At 45.8% G+C, this 20,079-nt stretch overlaps 1 protein-coding gene across 1 annotated transcript in view; it reads right to left on the bottom strand.

Annotated features, from left to right (window-relative positions):
• TTC28 (tetratricopeptide repeat domain 28) overlaps positions 1-20,079 on the bottom strand; it is a 576,727-nt gene that overhangs the window by 33,000 nt on the left and 523,648 nt on the right. Inside the window, exon 14 of the mRNA XM_065889510.1 lies at positions 4,335-4,475. Within this exon, the coding sequence (XP_065745582.1) occupies positions 4,335-4,475 (141 nt within the window). The remainder of the gene's footprint in view (positions 1-4,334; positions 4,476-20,079) is intronic.

Genomic DNA, 20,079 nt, shown 5'->3' with positions numbered 1-20,079 from the left:
CTTCCAGTGACGCCAACTCCTCTCAAGCCCAGGGATGAATCTGGACTGCACGAGGCTTCTCTTCTCTTGCACTTGGGCTCTCCTGGGAATGGTGGTCAAGGGCTGTCACACACGTACCACCAAGGGGCCTGGGACTGCCCTCCTGCAGAAACCACAGCCGCTGCCCACTCTGCTCTTTGCTGCAATGTGCATGAGGCTCCATGGCCGAGCCTGGGGATGGTTGCCTTGGAAAAGCCTGATGCCCAGGCCAGCCTTGCACAGGCTTTGCCTGCTGACCCCATTCAGGACCCAAGCTGGGCAGTCATGGGGGGAGGGGCTTATTATGTGCTCAGGGATGGAGAGAAGAGGACCCTGTGTGTGGTGGCCTGCCCAGTTGATGCTAACACAGAAACCCCCTTTCCAAAGGGCCTTGCACCCATGGGTGATGTGTGGGTCCAAGCATGTCCCCCCACAAACCTGTAGAGTCTCACTCACTCATTTATAAAGCATCCCAGAGCTGTATTAGTCAGTGTTGTCCAAAGACAGAACGCACCGCCTCAGGAGGTGGTGAGCTCCCTCTCACTGGAGGAGTTCAAGCAAAGGCTGAGTGATCACCTGGCAGGAGCATTAGATGGGTGGGGATCTGGGAGATAGAGCACTGTCTTGGGACATGGCCAGACACAGATCCTAATGCTAGCTCCGTCGCTGAGCCCATGTGACTCGCCCATTGGGAAGGCACGCCTCTGTGCCACACTAGGCGTGGGCACCCAGACCACACCATGGCGGCCCCTCTCTTTGGTCCCACAGGATGGTGGTGCCTCCTTCTCTTCCTGCAGGACCCCCAGTCTTGGTCACTGACTCTCTTGGAGGACCCCGACCAGGCCAAGGAGGCTTACTTGCCGATTCGCCCACCTGGTCTTCTTTCGGGGGTGTGTGTGGCTGGGGTGCTAGCTGGAAGCTGCAAAGCTGATGGAGGGCTCTGGCCCCCTCTCTAGAATGGGGAGCCCTGACACTTCGTTGCCCTCCGCTTTGGCTCTAGCCACTGATGTCTGGGCAACAGGAAAGCCCCTGTCTGTACCATATCACACATACTGCCATAAAGTGAAAAAGTAAAGACCTAGCACGCACGTTGCACCAGTGGTAGCAACAGAAGTCAGAACATTTCTCTGGGATTCTGGTCCTAATCGATCCTGGCTGGGCGTACCTGCAATGCCAAGGCACAGCCCTAGGATCCAGAATCCAGGTGCAGCTGAAAGCCTGTCCTGCTCCTCTTCCTCTTTTCTGCAGCAAATGTGATCTGCTGACTGCCCCCAGGTTCAGACACACACACGCACACACACACACACACACACACACACGCACACACACACGCACGCACTGGCCTTCCAGCCCTCAGCATAACTTCGCAAGCATTCTGCAGGATGAGGGCTAGAGCCCTCTCTGGGGGCTGCTGCTTTGCCCAGTAAGGGCCCCCAGGGTCAGGTGCTAAACGAGAGAAGACTGCTCATTTCCTCACTAGCAGTGCCTGCCCTGGGCTCGACATGCAACTGTGTTTTCTGCCAAAGTGCACAGGCAAGAAGACAAATAGTGGCTGTGGAGACCTCAAGAACAAAGACCAAGCTAGCTGTGCAGTGTGGGGAGAGAAAGAGGAAGAGGGAGAGAAAGAGAGTTCTCAGGCCGAGTCTCACTTGACCTGCCTCTGCTGCAGCAGCCTCACTGCCAAACCCGCCCCGCAAACTGCCTGGAACAGAAGAGCCAAGCAGCCCGTGAATCACGGGGCTGGAGGGCCCTGCAGAGGGGAGCTGGTGCTGCTACGCACACGGCTGCTTCCACTTCACCTCTGTGGGCTCCAGGGACAAGTGCTCTGCCGTCCCAGCCAGTGACAAACCACCCCACCTCCTGGTCACGAAGGGGCAGCAAGAAAGGCCTGCCTGGGACCCCATGCGGGGCAGGGCAGCACACAGGCCGGCAGGGCGGCTGGGAGGTGGGACCTGAAACCCAGCTTTGCACCTGCTGCGGGGGCAGGTCTCCACCCACCCAGCCTGTGCGTGCCCCTCAGCTGCGAGACTCGAGGATGGGCTGGAAGTTTGCAAGGGCCCACAGCATCCTAACAGACAAGGATACCCTGGCCTATGTGGGTCACTTGGAAGGCTGGAGGCCAGAGACCTCTCTTCCTGGGCTTGTCGGGAAACAGCAGAGAGCACACAGCATGGCAACTGTCCTAGGCCTTTGGCTCCCTGCACTGAAGCTGAAAGAATGCAGCCTGTTTCCCCTCATCTGATCTGCCCTCAGAAGTCTCTAGAAGGTCAGGATTGGAAAGGTGTGCAGAGACCACTTCTAATCCCTTTGTTTTCCTGAGGGCAGGCCTGAGGCTTCGAGCAGGTCAGGCCCTGATGAGGGAGCTGGGCACAGAGCAGCCAGGCAGTGAGGCCCAGGCTCCCGTGCTGCGGGCCTTGCTGCCCCCTCCCAGCCTCAGGGCTGGCCCAGTCCTCAGCCTGGCCCTGGGCACAGACTGCATTGTTTAAATGAACCAATGAACTAATCCATGGTATTGTGCTCACTGGACCTACCCCAGAGCTGCTCAGAAAGACAACAAACATTTTCCCAAAGCAAGCAACTCCATGATCCAAAATTCACACCACCTACCATCCAGGGGTGATAAGCTAGGATCCCGGGTACACCTGGTTTGACCCCTTTCTTGCCTTAGCACCCGAGGCCCTGGAGGAGGGGCTCCTGGCCGCAGGCACGCCTGTGATCAGGCTGGCCATGGATGCCTGACGGCCTGCCACTGGCTCTCTCTCTCTTTCGAGCAAAGGACATGAAGTGGGACAGGAAAAGAAAGGGCGGGTGAGGCTGCAACCCACGGTGGTCAACACCTGTTCCACAGGTACATACAAATTTCATCCCTTCTAAAGTTTATCCACCCACATTACCATAAGAATCTAAGTTTAGCACTGTCCTTCACACCTAAAACAGTAGAAAGTCAGCGCGAGTACATGTGCATTAGGAAGCCTGTCATGAGCTGTTCATACATTAACTCCTCAATTCCCATGTTAAGGGAACCCTGAAAAGTAGGAAGCTTGTTCCCACTTCAGCAACGAGGAAACAGGCTGACAGTGGTGAAGTCACCTGCCTAGGGTCCCACAGGTGGCACGCGGCAAGGCCAGACCTGAGCCCCAAGCTCTTCGCACCCTAGTTCACAACCATGGATCACAGCACCAGGCAGAGTCGAGAGTCACCTGCCTCAGAGGCCGAGGAGCAGCGGCAGAGGGCGGAACCAGGCCCGACCCGCCTCCCCGCGCCTGGTCCTGTCCCTCCACAAAATTAAAGTCATGAGGGACACCTGCAAAGGGGGCAGGGCCGAAGAGGAAGCTGGAGGTGAACCAGACTGAGGTTCTGGCGTCCTTTCAACCAAGTTGCCACTTCCTACAGCCCCAGCTCCTGGCTCCCGTCCCATTCGGATCGCCCCTGGGAAGTAAACACACGTTTGTCACCGTGACAGCACAATAATGAGAGGAAACCAGGGCCTGGAGTAGGAGCAGACGGGGCACACAATGCCCCCCACACAGGGCAGCCCAGCCGAGGCCGCCTCCACCCAGAGCACAGTCACTCCCTCCTGGGTGCCTGGCTCAACCTGCTGCCCTTCAAAGGCAGGGACCTCAGATAGTCTGGGACGTCTTTCTAGAAAGGTCTTTCCAAATGTGACTCCCAGGTTGTCGCCAGGCAACCAAATGGCAGCGGGACAGGTGCCCCTCAACCCCAACCGCCTGCCCCTGTTTATCTGGACGCACCTCGGCTGTCACCCGTGGTGAAAAGGCGCAGGGGTGTGCTGGGTGGCAATTTCAACCCTGACCCATCTCGGAGCCACTGAGGTCTATCTGGTCAAGTAACGGGGAGATGGGGCCTGGGTCTGGACGGGCTCTCCCTCCAGCAATGCTGGCATCCACTCTTCCGGGCCTCCCTCAGTCTCAGGCCAGGAAGGGGCCTGGCCGTGAGTTACTGGCAAAAGCTGGCAAAGAAGTATGTGAAGCCACTCTGTGTGGCTTCTGCCTGGTGTCTGGGAAATCAGCTCCGAGGTCACGGGAAGAAGCGGCCGACTGTCCCCTGGGCCTCCCATCCCAGCCAAGGCGGAATGTCTCATCAAGCCTGCTACCGCTTCCTCCCCTCACCCGGAGGGGCTGCTGTGATGCCCAGGCCCCGGGGAGCAGGGGCCCGGGAGTACCACACTCGCTCCTGCAGACTCACATCCCAGCCAGAAGCCCAAGCAGCCAGAAGGAGCATCCCCCGAAAGCACGCTATCCACACTGCCGGGCCGCCCTGCCTGGCACCAGCCCAGGAGGCAGGGCCACACATACCTGTTAAAGAGGTTGTTGCGGCGAACCATCCGAAGAAAGCCAGTGGGGTCGGTGACCGAGTTGAGCCTGTTGTTCATCTCCTCAAACTGCTGGTCCATGATGTCTCCGGCTTCACTCTCTGTCTCACTGCTGGCACAGGCCCTGTGGGGAAACGGCAGAGAAAGGGCGCTGAGCACTGCTGCAAGCCTGCTCCGAGGCCCTGTCAGTCCAGCACCCAGCGCGGCCCCGCACGGCACCTCCTGAGTCCCTTCCTGCTCCCCTCAGCCTACACCCTGCCCACTCGTGTCGCACTCCGCTGGCTGCATCCCCTGTGAACCCGCTGCAGGAAAGGGCTGGGCCGGCACCCAGGCTGCACTCCATGCATCCAGCGTGTGCCCGACACAGGCCGGGTGCTCAACCACCATTTGTTGTGTCCTGACTGCCAGCCGGGCGCTCCGCCAGGGCACAGCTTGGGTGAGTGTGCTGAGTGGCAGGAGCCCCAGTCCATTCCAGCCCAGAACCAGTAATTAAGCACCTACCTGTGCCAGGCACCATGCCAGGTGGGGGCACACAGCCCCCAAAGGCATTTTTCCAGACGAGGAGACAAACAGGCACACGAGTGGCTGCAGTGCCAGGCAGAGGGGGACTTTGAAATGTAGGCTTGAGAAACGTTGCTGACTGGAGCCCATTTCCAAGCTCAGCATGAGGGTGTTATAATTTTTGAATTAATAAATTCATATTTCCCCTGTGACAGACTATAAAAGAACATCTCACAATGGATTTTAAATAAATAGAAGTACCCAGAAGGGCCCTGATTCATCAGTATGATTAAAATAACAAAGGGCATATTAAACGTAAAAGCTGTGCCCTGTGGCCCCACAGACGTGATGACATGGTCACAAAGGTATCCGGGGGGGGGGGGCGCTGGCCTCCGCCGGTCCTCACCGTGTCCCAGTCCACCGAGGCTGAGGCTCAGCGAGGGCAGACCTCTATGTGGAGCCCCGTCTTCCTTCAGCATCCTGATTACATGCAGACTTTGTGGAAATGCTGAGTGATGTCTGGCCCACAGACGACACCCAACCCACGTGGCAACTTTGTTTAAAGTCTCCTGCTGCCTAAGGAGCAGAGGGGAAGAGTGGAGAGTGCCAGGGCACTGGAGGCAGAGGACAGACGCACAGACCAGCCACGTAAGCCACTCACATGCTGGAGAAGCGGGATCTAGAAAGGAACAGACTTCCTGCTGCCCAGAGGGAAAAGGCTTGGCGCCTTGAGATTTGGGTTTGGCCCAGGTGAGCATGGCCTGCTTCAAATGGCTAGGCTGGTGAGCCCGTGGCATCAGGATTACAGGACAGAGAAGGGGAATGACCCCCTCACCGGGTCGTCACAGAGACAAATGAGACGCAGCGTGTGAAGCTGCTCAGTAAACCTGAAGGCTCTAAGTGAACGTCAACCCTGGTGAGATGTCCATTTTATGTGTCAACTTGACTGGGCCCTGGGGTGCCCAGACATTTGATGAAACATTATCCTAGGTGTGGCTGTGAGGGTGTTTCTGAGAGATTAACATTGGAACCAGTAGACTGAGGAAAGAAAACTGCCCTCCCCATGTGGGTGGGCCCCATTCAATCCACTGAGGGCCTGAACAGAACAAAAAGGGGGAGTAAGAGAGCACTCCCTACCTGCCTACCTGCCTTTGAGCTGGGACACGGGTCTCCTTCCCCTTCAGATGTGGACAGATTGGAACTTACATCACCGGCTCTCCTGCGTGTCCAGCTCGCCCACAACAGATCTGGGACTTCTCAGACCTCATAACGGTGTGAGCCAATTCCTCACAATAAACTTCCACGCATGTGTCTGTGTGTGTGTGCACGCACGTGCCCTATCTGTTTCTCTGGAGAACCTGGCATCAGGCACCAGATTCCGACTCAGCCGTGCTCCTTGCAGAAGGTCACGCAAACGTCCCATCACTGGGAGAGGATCTCAGGATCCGGAGCCCCAGAGAAGTGTCAGGACTGGGGCAGTCTTCAAGGGCGGCAGAGAGGTATGATTTCTGAGCCAGCTGCTGTCCTTCGTCCCAGAACCACACCGATGGCTGGTAAAGGCATTAGCCTGCCTTTCTTCCCAGCCACACAATCCGGACATGACCCTTCAAACCCAGTACAGTGCCCAGCATACAGCAGGTACGCAAAGAGGAACTGCTGAACGAATGCCTATACTGGAGAGCATTTTACAACATGCAAAGTATTTTCACACAGATTTAATCCTATCTGTCCAACAAGCCTGTGAGGCAGTTCTCGTCATTTCCACTTTATTTCTGAGGAGACAGGTCTGGAAAAGCTGAGGAACTTGGCCAAGGAGCACTAAGTGGTAGAGCCAGACCTGACCTCCCTGCCCCTCCCCCTCTAAGGCTCTAAGTGTGGGGTTTGACTAGGGGAAGGAAGGGATTGAATACAGGAAACTTCCGAGCACCTAAACAAATCACCATGGCTTCCAACCTGTTGGAGAGCAGAAGCAAGGTTTTATTCCTCTTGCCACCCCACGGGCGTCAGTCGACAGGGTGAGCAGCTGAAGGCTTAAAATGCTCCCTTGGGAGTTGAGGGCCCTTCACAGAGACCCTGGTAAATATCACTCAACAAGCTCTTCCGTCCAGGGACACATTTATCATCTGAACGCGATGGCCTGCTTGGAGCTGAGAAATCTGCCTGTCATTCGGTGCTTTGCAAAGGCGAGAAGAATTGGCTGGAACCGGTATCGGCCTCCATTATCTTGCAGCTCCGCTAGTGCTGTCAGCTGCGGACTGAGCCCTCAGAATCTCATACTTAATGGGGTTGTTTCCTATTTCCTGACCCTTCAGAGTATTAACACTGAAGGGAAAAACAAACAGGCGATGTCAAAGATAAGGGAATCTCCCATTTACAAAACAAGACTCATCTGTACAGCAGGGATTCCGAGTGTCTTGCCATCAACGGTCGCCATATCACAAGCACAGCCCCTTCATTTCTCTGAGAGACTTTCTAGAGATGGCATATCAGCTAGTCTGATGCCATTCACTTCAATCCAGCAAGGATTACTGAGTGGGACCTACGTGCAAGAACCACAAAGGCCAAACAAGAGAGTCTCACTACGCCTGCCTTCAAGGCACATACCAACCTGTATGACTAGTGACTACTGGCTAAGGTGGGTTAAGAAGGAGGCAGGAGGGTATCAGCCTATAGCCAAGAGAGGGAGGGCATAAGAGCTTTCCTGGAATTAGCTGCATCTGAGCGGCATCTGAAGGATACAACTTTGACAGGTAGAGGCTGGGATGGTGGCTGGGAGTGGAGGGATGGAACAGTATGAGGAGGTGTGGAGATAAGATAAGGTGTGGGGACTCTCTGGGGCCCAGGGAATAGCCCAGGGGAGCTGGAGGAGAGGGAAAGAGTGGCAGAGAGGAAGGAGAGAGTGGTGGGAGGCCTTGAACTTGGAAGGCAGTAGAGAGCTGTCAGTCCAGACCTCTAAGCAGGGCGTAGTGGGCTCAGGGCTGCTGTCTGAGAGACAGTCAACTGGCCCAGACTGGCGAATGCCAATTACACGGGAAGGAGAAAGTCAGGTGGCTATTACCAGCACCTACTCAGAAGCAGCCCTGAAGGCCCAGGGTCGAGCCCAGTGGGGGCTGTTTGCCCCTCACACCTACTAGAAACCCCACTCTCAGGAGTTACTATTGTGTTAATACATTAATGTGCCCTGGGTCTCAACACGCCAGGTGAGGCAAGCTTTCCACAAGCCCTCGGGCTCTGAGATCTGGGTAGTGGCTCCCTCCTCTGCCCCGAGCTCCCATCCCCTGTCTCCCTACAAATGGACAAGGCTGGCTGTGAACCCACCTTCCTGGTTCCTCCTCATTCTTTGCTCTCTATTATCACCAACAATGGTTCTGCTTGTCCTGTGGTTGGGCCGGCTATCTCATTAGTCTGGACCTATGAACTAGGGTGGCAAGGCTGAGAGTGAGGAAGTGAGAACTAACAGGAGAAACATTACCAAACAGAGAACTTATCTTCCTGAAACTCATTGAAGGGAAAGGGTAAAAGACAACTAGCAGTTAATTTATGGCAGACAGAGAAACTGAAAGTAGAAGCTAGTCTTCAGTGGAAGAGGAAGGGGTTCAGTTTGGACATGCTGAAAGTGCAGACAGGACACTGAGTTGGTGATGCCAAGTATGTAGACACTGATTCAATTATTTAGATGGTCTTCCTTCCAGAAGGGCTGGAGACTATTAGAAATCCAAGTCTGGTGCAGAAGAGAGAGGTTGGGACCAACTGTTTAATATCCCATTCATTTATTCACTTAATAAACGTTATTAAGAATTTGTTATAAATATCCTGCTATACCACGTTCGGTTCTAGGTAAAATGGAGTAAAAACACATTCCACCCCACCTTTCTGACTGAATACAACTATAAATTCTTGATGGGCTGCACAGAACAGGATATCTGAGGAATGTGAAAAGTAAACAATAACAGGCAAATGAGGGAGGAAGCCCAGAATTCAAAGTGCCACCAAATCAGTACTGAGCTTCACACTCTGTCCCTGTGAAATCCATCAGACAGGTCTCTCTGAAACCCCCAGCAGGAATCAGTGTGAACAGAGACCTCCAGGAGACGCCCTCTGTTTCTGGCTCAGAGACACTACAGAAAATCTCCCATTTTTCTTATTCTTTCATTTCTGTTCTAATGTTCCAGGCCACAGACAAATCCTGTTAGTTGACCTACTCTAAAATAATTGCTAATGGAAGTCATTCAGATAGAAGGGAAATGACACCAGAAAGAACTAGGAACATCAGGAAAGAAGGGAGAGTAACAGAAATATCAAATGTCTGAGTAGATATAATAGACTATTCTTCTCCTAACACTGTCTGCTGGAGTTTTATTTATATTTTTTAAATAAATTTAGTTTTATTATTTATTTATTTATTTTTGGCTGTGTTGGGTCTTCGTTGCCGTGCACGGGCTCTCTCTAGTTGTGGTGAGCAGGGACTGCTCTTCATTGCGGTGCATGGGCTTTTCACTGCGGTGTTTTCTCTTGTTGTGGAGCATGGGCTCTAGGCGCATGGGCTTCAGTAGTTGTGGCATGCGGGCTTCAGTAGTTGTGGCACGCGGGCTTCAGTAGTTGTGGCTTGCAGGCTCTAGAGTGTAGGCTCAGTAGTTGTGGCGCACGGGCTTAGCTGCTCCGCGGCATGTGGGATCTTCCCAGACCAGGGATCAAACCTATGTCCCCCGCATTGGCAGGCGGATTCTTAACCACTGCGCCACCAGGGAAATCCCTGGAGTTTTAATGTAGGTAGATGTAGTATGTAAGACAAATACAAGATGGGGAGGGGTGCTGGTAAAGGTTCCCATGTGGTGATAAGACTTTTATATTTTTCTTGAATTAATAAAGTATCAATAGTAAGTAAACTGCAGAATATAAAAAGTATATATATATTATAATCTCTAGAACAACTATTTTAAAAGCTACAGAAAGAAACATAGTCAAAGACACAAGAGATAAATTAAGGGACTTCAAAATAAAAGTTCAAATAACCCAAAATAAGGCAAGAAAGGGGTAACAGAGGAATGAAAAACAGAGACTCAAATGAAAAACTAATATTAATATGACATACATAAATCCACACATATCAATAATTACATTAAAAGTAAATAGTCTAAATACAGAGACTGACAGAATGGAATTAAAAACACAATCTAATTAAATGCTTTTATAAGAAATTCTCTTCAAATATGATACAGGAAGGTTTAAAGTAAAAGGATACAAAAAGATTTATCATGCAAATAGTATTCAAAACAAAGCTGGAGTGGTTATGTTAATATCAAAGTAGACTTCAAAGCAAAGAAAATTACCAGGGATAAAGAGGGACATTACACAATGATAAAAGGGCCAATTCACCAGGAATATAAAATGGTTCTCAATGTGTATTCACCTATCAGCAGAGCTTCAAAATACATGATGTAAAAACTGACAGAACTGAAAAGAGAGGTGGATAAATTGACAGGGATTTTAATACTCCTTTCTTAGTAGTTGACAGAACTGGTAGACAGAAAATCAACAAGATACAGAAGAACTGAACAATACCATCAACCAACTGAATATAATTGAAATTTAGAGAAAACTCTACCCAACAAAAGTACAACACATATTCTTGTCAAATGCATGGAGAATATTCCTCAGAATAGATCATACCTTGGGTCATAAAACAACCTTAACAAATTTTAAATAATGCAAAATATGCCCTCTGCCCACCATGGAATTAGATTTGAAAGCAAAAAAACGAAAGTTAACAGGAAAATCTCCCAACACTTGGAAACTAAACAACACACTTCTAAATAACTGTCAAAGAAGAAGCCTTAAGAGAAACTAGGAAAATACTTTGAACTGAACAAAACTGAAAATACAACATAAATTTGTGGGACATAGATAAAGCCTTAGAGATAAGTAAATAGCATTAAATGCTTATATTAAAAAAGAAAGGGCTGAGATGACAAGAAGGTGGGGGTAGCAATACTCATATCAGACAAAACAGACTTTAAAACAAAAGCCATAAAGAAAGATAAAGAAAGACACTATATAATGACAAAAGGATCAATACAAGAAGGGATATTACACTCATTAACATAAAGGCACCCAATATAGGAGCACCTAAATACATAAAATGAATACTAACAGACATAAAGGGAGAAGCTGATGGGAATACAATAACAGTAGGAGACTTCAACACCCCACTGACATCAATGGACAGATCTTTCAGACAGAAAATCAATAAGGCAACAGAGATCCTAAATGATACAATAGAACAGTTAGACTTAATTGATATTTTCAGGACATTACATCCAAAGGCACAGAATATACATTCTTTTCAAGCATACATGGATCTTTCTCTAGGGTACACCAGATACTAGAACACAAAACAAGCCTCAACAAATTTAAGAGGATAGAAATTATTTCAAGCATCTTTTGTGACCACAACAATGAAACTAGAGATCAACCACAGAGAGAAAAACAAGAAAAAAACGATTACATGGAGACTAAAAAACATGCTACTAAAAAACCAATGGGTGAAGGATGAAATCAAAGAGGAAATTTTAAAAATGCCTCAAGACAATAAACACACAACCATACAAAATCTATGGGATGCAGCAAAAACGTCCTAGAGGGAAGTCCATAGTGATACAGGCCTTCCTCAAAAAAAGATAAAAATCTCAAATAACCTAACCTACCACCTAAAAGAATTAGAAAAAGAAGAAACAAAACCTAACGTCAGCAGAAGGAAAGAAATAATAAAGAGAGGAAATAAATAAAATAGAGATTAAAATAAAAATAGAAAAATCAATAAAATCAAGATCTGGTTTTTTGAAAGGACAGACAAAATTGACAAACCTCTGGCCAGGCTCACCAAGAAGAAAAGAGAGAGGACCCAAATAAACAAAATACGAAACGAAAAAGGATAAATAACCAATACCACAGAAATACAAAGAAGCATAAATACAATTATATGAACAATTATATGCCAACAATTTGGACAATCTATAAGAAATGGACAAGTTTCTAGAAACATACAGCCCACCAAAAGTGAATCAAGAAGAAATAGATACTTTGAACTGACAAATCACTAGAAGTGAAATAGAATCTGTAATAAAAAAAAAAAAAAAACTTCCCTGCAAACAAAAGTTCAGGACCAGATGGCTTCACTGGGGAATTCTGCCAAACATACAAAGAACTTATACCAATCCTTCACAAACTCTTCTAAAAGACTGAAGAGGAGGGAACATTCCCAAAGTCATTCTATGAAGCCAACAATCACCCTGATACCAAAACCAGACAAAGACACTACCAAAAAAGAAAGTTATAGGCCAGTATCTTTGATGTATAGGTGTAAAAATCCACAATAAAATATTAGCAAACCAAATCCAACAACACACAAAAAGGGTCATAACCATGATCAAGGTGGATTCATTCCAAGGTCACAAGGAAGGTTCAACATATGCAAATGAATGTGATACACCACAACAGCAAAAGACAAAAACCACATGATTATCTCAATAGATGCAGAAAAAGCATTTTATAAAATGCTTCATCCATTCATGATAAAAACTCTCACCAAAGTGGGTATAGAGGGAGCTTATCTCAATATAATAAAAGCTATTTATGACAAACCCAGAGCCAACATAACACTCAATGGTGAAAAGCTGAAAGCCTTCCCACTAAAATCTGGAACAAGACAAGGATGCCCACTATCACCACTTCTATTCAACATAGTATTTTGGAAGTCCTAGCTACAGCAATCAGACAAGAAAAAGAAATAAAAGGCATCCAAATTGGAAGGGAAGAGGTAAAATTGTCATTATATGCAGATGACATGATACTCTAGATAGAAAAACCTAAAGACTCCACACAAAAATTATTAAAACTGATAAATGAATTCAGCAAGGTAGAAGGATACCTGATTAACATACAGAAACCTATTGCATTTCTCTACACTAACAATGAAATATCAGAAATAGAAAGTAAAAAAAAAAATCCCTTTTAAAATCCCGTTAAAAAAATACCTGGGAGGGCTTCCCTGGTGGCGCAGTGGTTGAGAGTCCGCCTGCCGATGCAGGGGACACGGGTTCGTGCCCCGGTCCGGAAAGATCCCACATGCCATGGAGCGGCTGGGCCCGTGAGCCATGGCTGCTGAGCCTGCACATCCGGAGCCTGTGCTCCACAACGGGAGAGGCCACAACAGTGAGAGGCCTGCGTACCGCAAAAAAACCCAAACAAACCTGGGAATAAACCTGACCAAGGAGGTAAAAGATTTATATGCTGAGAACTATAAAACATTGATAAAGGAAACTGAAGATGATTCAAAGAAATGCAAAGACATCCCACGATCTTGAAGTGGAAGAATTAATATTGTTAAAATGGCCATACTACCCAAAGCAATTTAAGATTTAATGTGATCCCTATCAAATTATCCCATGGAATTTTTCACAGAATTAGAACAAACAATCCTAAAATTTATATGGAACAACTAAAGACCCAGAATTGCCAAAGCAATTCTGAGGAAAAAGAACAAAGCTGGAGGCATAATCCTCCCAGACTTCAGACAATACTACTACAAAGCTACAGTAATCAAAACAGTGTGGTATTGGCATAAAAACAGACATATAGATCAATGGACCAGAATAGACCACACATGGTCAGTTGATCTTCAACAAAGAAGGTAAACATATACAATGGAGAAAAGATAGTTTCTTTAGCAAGTGGTGTTGGGAAAGCTGGACAGCTGCATGTAAATCAATGAAGTTAGAACTCTCCCTCACACCATACACAAAAATAAACTCAAAATGGCTTAAAGACTTAAAGACATGACATCATAGAACTCCTAGAAGAGAACATAAGCAAAACCTTCTCTGACATAAATTGTAGTAATGTTTTCTTTGGTCAGTCTCCCAAGGCAAAAGAAATAAAAACAAAAACAAACAAATGGGACCTAATAAAACTTATAAGCTTTTGCACAGAAAAGGAAACCACAAACAAAAGGAAAAGACAACCTACGAACTGGGAGAAAATATTTGCAAACGATGCAACCAAAAAGGGCTTAATTTCCAAAACAGCTCATACAGCTCAATATCAAAACAAAAAAACAATCAATCAAAAAATGAGCAGAAGACCTAAACAGACATTTCTCCAAAGAAGACATACAGATGGCCAAGAGGCACAAGAAAAGACACTCAACATCACTAATTATTAGAGAAATGCAAACCACAACTACAATGAGGAATCACCTTACACTGGTCAGCACAACCTTCATCAAAAAGTCTACAAAGAGGGCTTCCCTGGTGGCGCATTGGTTGAGAGTCCGCCTGCCGATGCAGGGGACATGGGTTCGTGCCCCGGTCCGGGAGGATTCTGCATGCCGCGGAGCGGCTGGGCCTGTGGGCCATGGCCGCTAAGCCTGCATGTCCAGAGCCTGTGGTCCACAACGGGAGATGCCACAACAGTGAGACGCCCGCGTACGGCAAAAAAAAGAAAAAAAGTCTACAAAGAATAAATCCTGGGGCTTCCCTGGTGGTGCAGTGGTTAAGAATCTGCGCAGGGGACACGGGTTCGAGCCCTGGTCCGGGAAGATCCCACATGCCGCAGAGCAACTAAGCCCGTGCACCACAACTACTGAGCCTGCGCTCTAGAGTCCGAGAGCCACAACTACTGAACCCACATGCCACAACTAATGAAGTCCACGTGCCTAGAGCCCGTGCTCCGCAACAAGAGAAGCCACTGCAATGAGAGGCCTGTGCACTGCAAGGAAGAGTAGCCCCCGCTCACCACAACTAGAAAAAAGAAAGCCCGCATACAGCAACAAAGACCCAACGCAGCCAAAAATAAATAAATTAATTTTTAAAAAAAATCCTGGAAAGGATTTGGAGAAAAGGGAACACTCCTACACTGTTGGTGGGAATGTAAATTGGTGCAGCCACTATGGAGAACGGTATGGAAGTTCCTTAAAAAACTAAAAATAGAGTTACCATATGATCCAACAATCCCACTCCTGGGCATATATCCAGAAAAGACAAAAACTCTAATTCAAAAAGAAACATGCATCTCAATATTCATAGCAGCACTGTTTACAATAGCCAAGACATGGAAGTACCTAAATGTCCATTGACAGAGGGATGGATAAAGAAGATGTGGGGTGTGTGTGTGTGTGTGTGTGTGTGTGTGTGTGTGTGTATGTATGTACATATGTGTATATATATACATACAAACACATATATATACACACATACAATGGAATATTACTCAGCCATAAATAAGAATGAAATAATGCCATTTGCAGCAACATGGATGGACCTAGACATTATCATACTAAGTGAATTAAGTCAGACAGAGAAAGACAAATATCATATGATATCACTTGTATATGGCATCTAAAAAAATGATATAAATGGACTTATTTACAAAACAGAAACAGTCTCACAGACATAGAAAACAAACTTATGGTTACCAAAGGGGAAAGGGGGAAGGGATAAATTAGGAGATGGGATTAAAAGATACATACTACTGTATATAAAATGAACAGCGAGGACCTACTGTATAGCACAGGAAACTATATTCAATATCTTGTAATAACTATAATGGAAAAGAATCTGCAGAAGGATATACACATAACTGAACCACTTTGCTATACACTTGAAACTAACACAACATTGTAAATCAACAACACTTCAATTTAAAAAAAAGGGCTGATATTAATAACTAAGCTTCCACTTTAATAAGCTAGAAAAAAATAAAGCAAAATAAACAGAGGCAGTAAAATAATAGAGCAGGGATCAACGAAATTGAAAAGATCAATGAAATTAAAACAATATCTTTTATAAAAAATGATAAAGCAAAAAGTTGGTTCCATGAAAAAAATTTTAAAAATCAATAAAATCTCTATCCAGGCAGACCAAGAAGAGAAAAGGCAAAATTTATCAATACGGGGAATGAAAGAGGAAATGTAACTATTGACCCCACAGAAATTAAAGGGATAAAAAAGGAATACTACAAACAACTCTACACACAGGGATTCAACAACTTAGATGAAATGGATCAATTACTCACAAACCACAAAGTACTAAAATGCATCCAAAATGAAATAGATAACCTGAATAGTCCTATAACTACTAAAGAATTATATTCATAGTTGAAAACCATCCAAAGTAGAAATCTCCAGGTCCAGGTGGTTTCAATGGCAAATTCTACCAAACATTTAAAGAAGAAATAATGCCAATTCTACACAGTCTCTTCCAGGAACCTGAAGAAAGAACACTTCCCAACTCATTTTATGAGGCTTACATTACTCTGATACCAAAGGCAGACAAAGATAATATGGGGAAAAAAACCCTGCAGACCAATATTCCACAGATCAAATGCAAACAGACATAACAAACAAAAAGTATTATACACCACAGTCAAAGGGGAGTATTGTTATTCCAGGAATGTAAAGTTTGTTCAATATTTGAAAAATCAATCAATATAATCCACCATATTAACAGACTAAAGAAAAAAATACATGTTTAAATCATTTGACACAGAAAAGCATTTGACAAAATCTAACACCAATTCATAATGAAAATTTACAAACTAAGAATAAAAGAGAACTTCATCAACCTGATACAGAGCAGCTACAACAAGCCTACAGCTGATACCATCCTTTATGATGAAAGACTGAATGCTTACCTTGGGAACAAGGTAAGGATGTCAGCTCACACCATTCATATTCAACACAGTCCTGGCAGTCTTAGCCAGTGCAAAAAGGCAACAGAAGGAAATAAAAGAGTAAACAGATCGGAAAGGAAGAAAATAATCTACTTACAGAAGACATTACTGTCTATGTAGAAAAGACTCTATGCAAAAAGACTCCTAAAACCACTGAGTTTCACAAGGTCGTGGGATACAATATCAACACAAAAAACTCAGCATTTCTATATACTAGCAACAAACAACTACAAAATGAAAATTTTAAATGGTTCCATTTATAATAGCTCCAAAAATAAAATACTTAGGTGTAAATCTAACAAAACATGTATGGTATGTATGCTGAAAACTACAAAATGTGATGCAAGAAATCAAAAAAAGATTTAAATAAATGAAGAGACATACCATGTTCATGGATTTTAAGACTCAACATAATAATGACAGCAATTTTTCCCAAATTGATCTATAAGTTTAACATAATTCCAGTCAAAATATCAAGCAATTTATGTTGCTGTAGAGAAGCTGATTCGAAAACTTATATGAAAAGGCAAATGAACTAGAGCAGGGAAAGCAATTTTGAAGAAGTAGAATAAAGTTGGAGGAATGACACTGCCAGATTTTAAGACTTGCTATAAAGCTACAGTAACAAAGATAGTGTGGTATTGGTAAAAGGATAGAAATATAGATCAATGAAACAGAATAGCGTCCAAAAACAGACCCATCTGAATATGGACAATTAACTTTAAACAAAGGTGCAAAGACAGCTTAGCAGAGGAAGTCTTTTCAACAAATGTTTTGGGAACAACTGGACATCCACATACAAAAAAATGAACCTTCTAAAAATGAACCCCAGACTAAATCTTACACACTATACAAAAACTAAGTCAAAATGAATCACAGATCTAAATATAACAATGTAAAACTATAAAACTCTTAGAAGAAAATATAGGAGAAAATTTTTGTGACCTGGGGTTAGTGACATATTTCTTAGATTCATTTCACCAAAAGCATGATCCAGAAAGAAAAAATTGATAAAACTGATGTCATAAAAATTAAGAACTTTTGCTCTGTGAAATACACTGTTAAGAGAAGAAAAAGACAAGCTATGGACTGAGAGAAAATATTTGTAAACTACATATCTGTCAGAGGACTTATATCTAGAATATATAAAATATCTAGAATATATAAAGAACTTTTAAACTCAACAAGAAAACATACAGCTCAATTTGAAAAATGGGCAAAAGACTTGAACAGTCACTTTGCCAAAGAAAATATAAGGATGGCAAATAAGCACATGAAGAAATATTCAATATTATTTTGCCATTAGAGAAATGCAAATTAAAAGATGTCACTACACATCTATTTGAATGGCTCATATTTTAAAATGCTGACAATATCAGGTGCTGGTGAGACAGATCAGCTGGAACCCTCATATACTGCTGGTGGGGATGCAAAATGGTATAGTCATTCTCAAAAATACTTTTCAGTTTCTTATAAAATGAAATACATATTTACCATATGACCCAGCAATTCCACTCCTGAAGAAATGAATTTATTTACCCTAAAGAAATGGAAACTTATGTTACATAAAAACCTGTCAATGAATATTTATAGCAGTTCTAGTCATAACTACGCCAAACTACAACCAACCCAAAGTTCCTTCAGCAAGTGAACGGATAAGCAAACTGTGGTACCTCCATCAAATGGTCGCCAGGGGTTAGGGGTAGAGGGAGGTATAGGATATGACTATAAAAAGACAGAGTTATTTGGGTTATGGAACTTTTCTGTATCCTGATCGTGGTGGTTGTCACACAAATCTATACATGTATTAAAACTCACAGAACTGACACCAGAAGAATAAAATTTACTGTGTGCCAATTATCCATTTATTGCCTCTGTGCTCCAAATTCACCCTGCGTTGCCTGCTCGGAGATAATGGACCACAGCCCTTTAAATATTTTTTCCTCTGCCAGTGGGCAGAGTTCTGAGCATTGTCGGTAGGCAGCTCTGGAGAGACAGGCAGGAGGAAGGGGTTCTGCCCTCCTGCTTCTGCTGTGCTTGTTCGGCGGGCTCCTGCTGGGCAGGTGCCTTCTCCAGTGTCCGGCAGCCTCCAGTGGCCATCAACTTGCCCTGGTGACTACCCCTAGGGTGGTTCTGTAGTGGACTGAGACACCTCCCTGTGAACAGCTTCCCATAGCACCCTAGACAGCATATCTCCAGCAAATTCTGAGGGTGGATTTCCAGCAAGTTCCACTGGTGTGGCACCACAGCAACTTCTCTGCCACTGAGTGAGCCATGGCAGTGCCGCTCCAACAAGGTCCTCAGCCCTTGGAGGAGGGCCTTCCTCTGCGGGTACTCAATCTCAGGGGTAGTGACTGCTCCTTACACCTGCTATTCCTGTATTCTTTAGAATACTTTTACTAGCCAATCCCTTCTCATTCTAATCTCTGTTAGAGTATCTATGTATCCATGTTCAAATTACTGGGTGGTTCCTTGTTCTTACTTTGTACCTGACTGATACATACCATATGTTAATTTAAAAACATATACTAAATCCTGCTATTACTAAATTCTGAGAGGAATTCAGAAAAGCAAGATAAACTTTGGTGTCACTCATTCATCCATCTGGCCATCAGGTCAACCAACCCTCAAAACCATTCATTGTGCAACCAGTGTGTGCCAGGCCCTTAGCTGGGGCTGGGATCACTCCAAATGAAGACAGCCTCTAACCTTGACAAACTAATCTCTGCAACACAAAAATAAATTATTACATAGTACCGTGTATGTGTATAGAGATAGATTAAATGAAGTATCAGCAGGGGATGAGAGAGAGAGAGAGAGAGAAAGAGAGAGGGGCCAAATATGAGAATATGAACAGATAAGCAGCCAGTGGTTGTGCAGAGAGAGCCCCTGGAGCACCTGGACACATGGCCTGGTTTTGGTCACCCTTCTGATGGCCATGATCTGAAACAGAAGGAAAGGCAGAGAAGCACCGGCTTTGCAGACAAAACTGGTGGTCACAGTTCAGCAAAGGGGAGACCAGAGGCCTGGAAGGAGAGAAAAGATGTGGGCTGGGTGGCAAGGTGGGAGAATAGGAGATGGGAGGCTGCACAGCACTGGGAAGTTGGGGCTGCACTGAACGCCTTTCTCCCTGTTCTCCCCACATTCCAGTCCTGTTGGCCCAGCTCTGGACCCTTGGCCTGCCTGCCTGTCCTGCTCCCTGGACCTGACACTATCTCCCCACCCCTGTGGCTCTCTAGGCCAAAGGATTCTGGCTCAGACTTGCCTCCCTGGCCCTTTCCTGGACGCTCGACGGAGGTAGAGTTCTCTGTTCTTGCTCCAGGCCCCTGACTTAGCATTTCCCCAGCAGCCAGAGTCCTGGCTGGACCTCGCCCCAGCTCCCTGCATGGGGACAGGCGGGAAGTTGAGGTTTAGATCATTTTGGTCATGGTCATTAAAGTCAGTACAAGCTGTCCTAGGTGCAGGACGGTGGCACGGGTCCTGGTGAGGGGCTGAGAAGG

The sequence above is a fragment of the Phocoena phocoena genome, chromosome 13 (assembly GCF_963924675.1).
Source record: "Phocoena phocoena chromosome 13, mPhoPho1.1, whole genome shotgun sequence".
Classification (NCBI taxonomy): Eukaryota; Metazoa; Chordata; class Mammalia; order Artiodactyla; family Phocoenidae; genus Phocoena; species Phocoena phocoena.
Note: the sequence above shows the minus strand (reverse complement) of the source record. Positions and strands in the feature narration are given on the sequence as shown.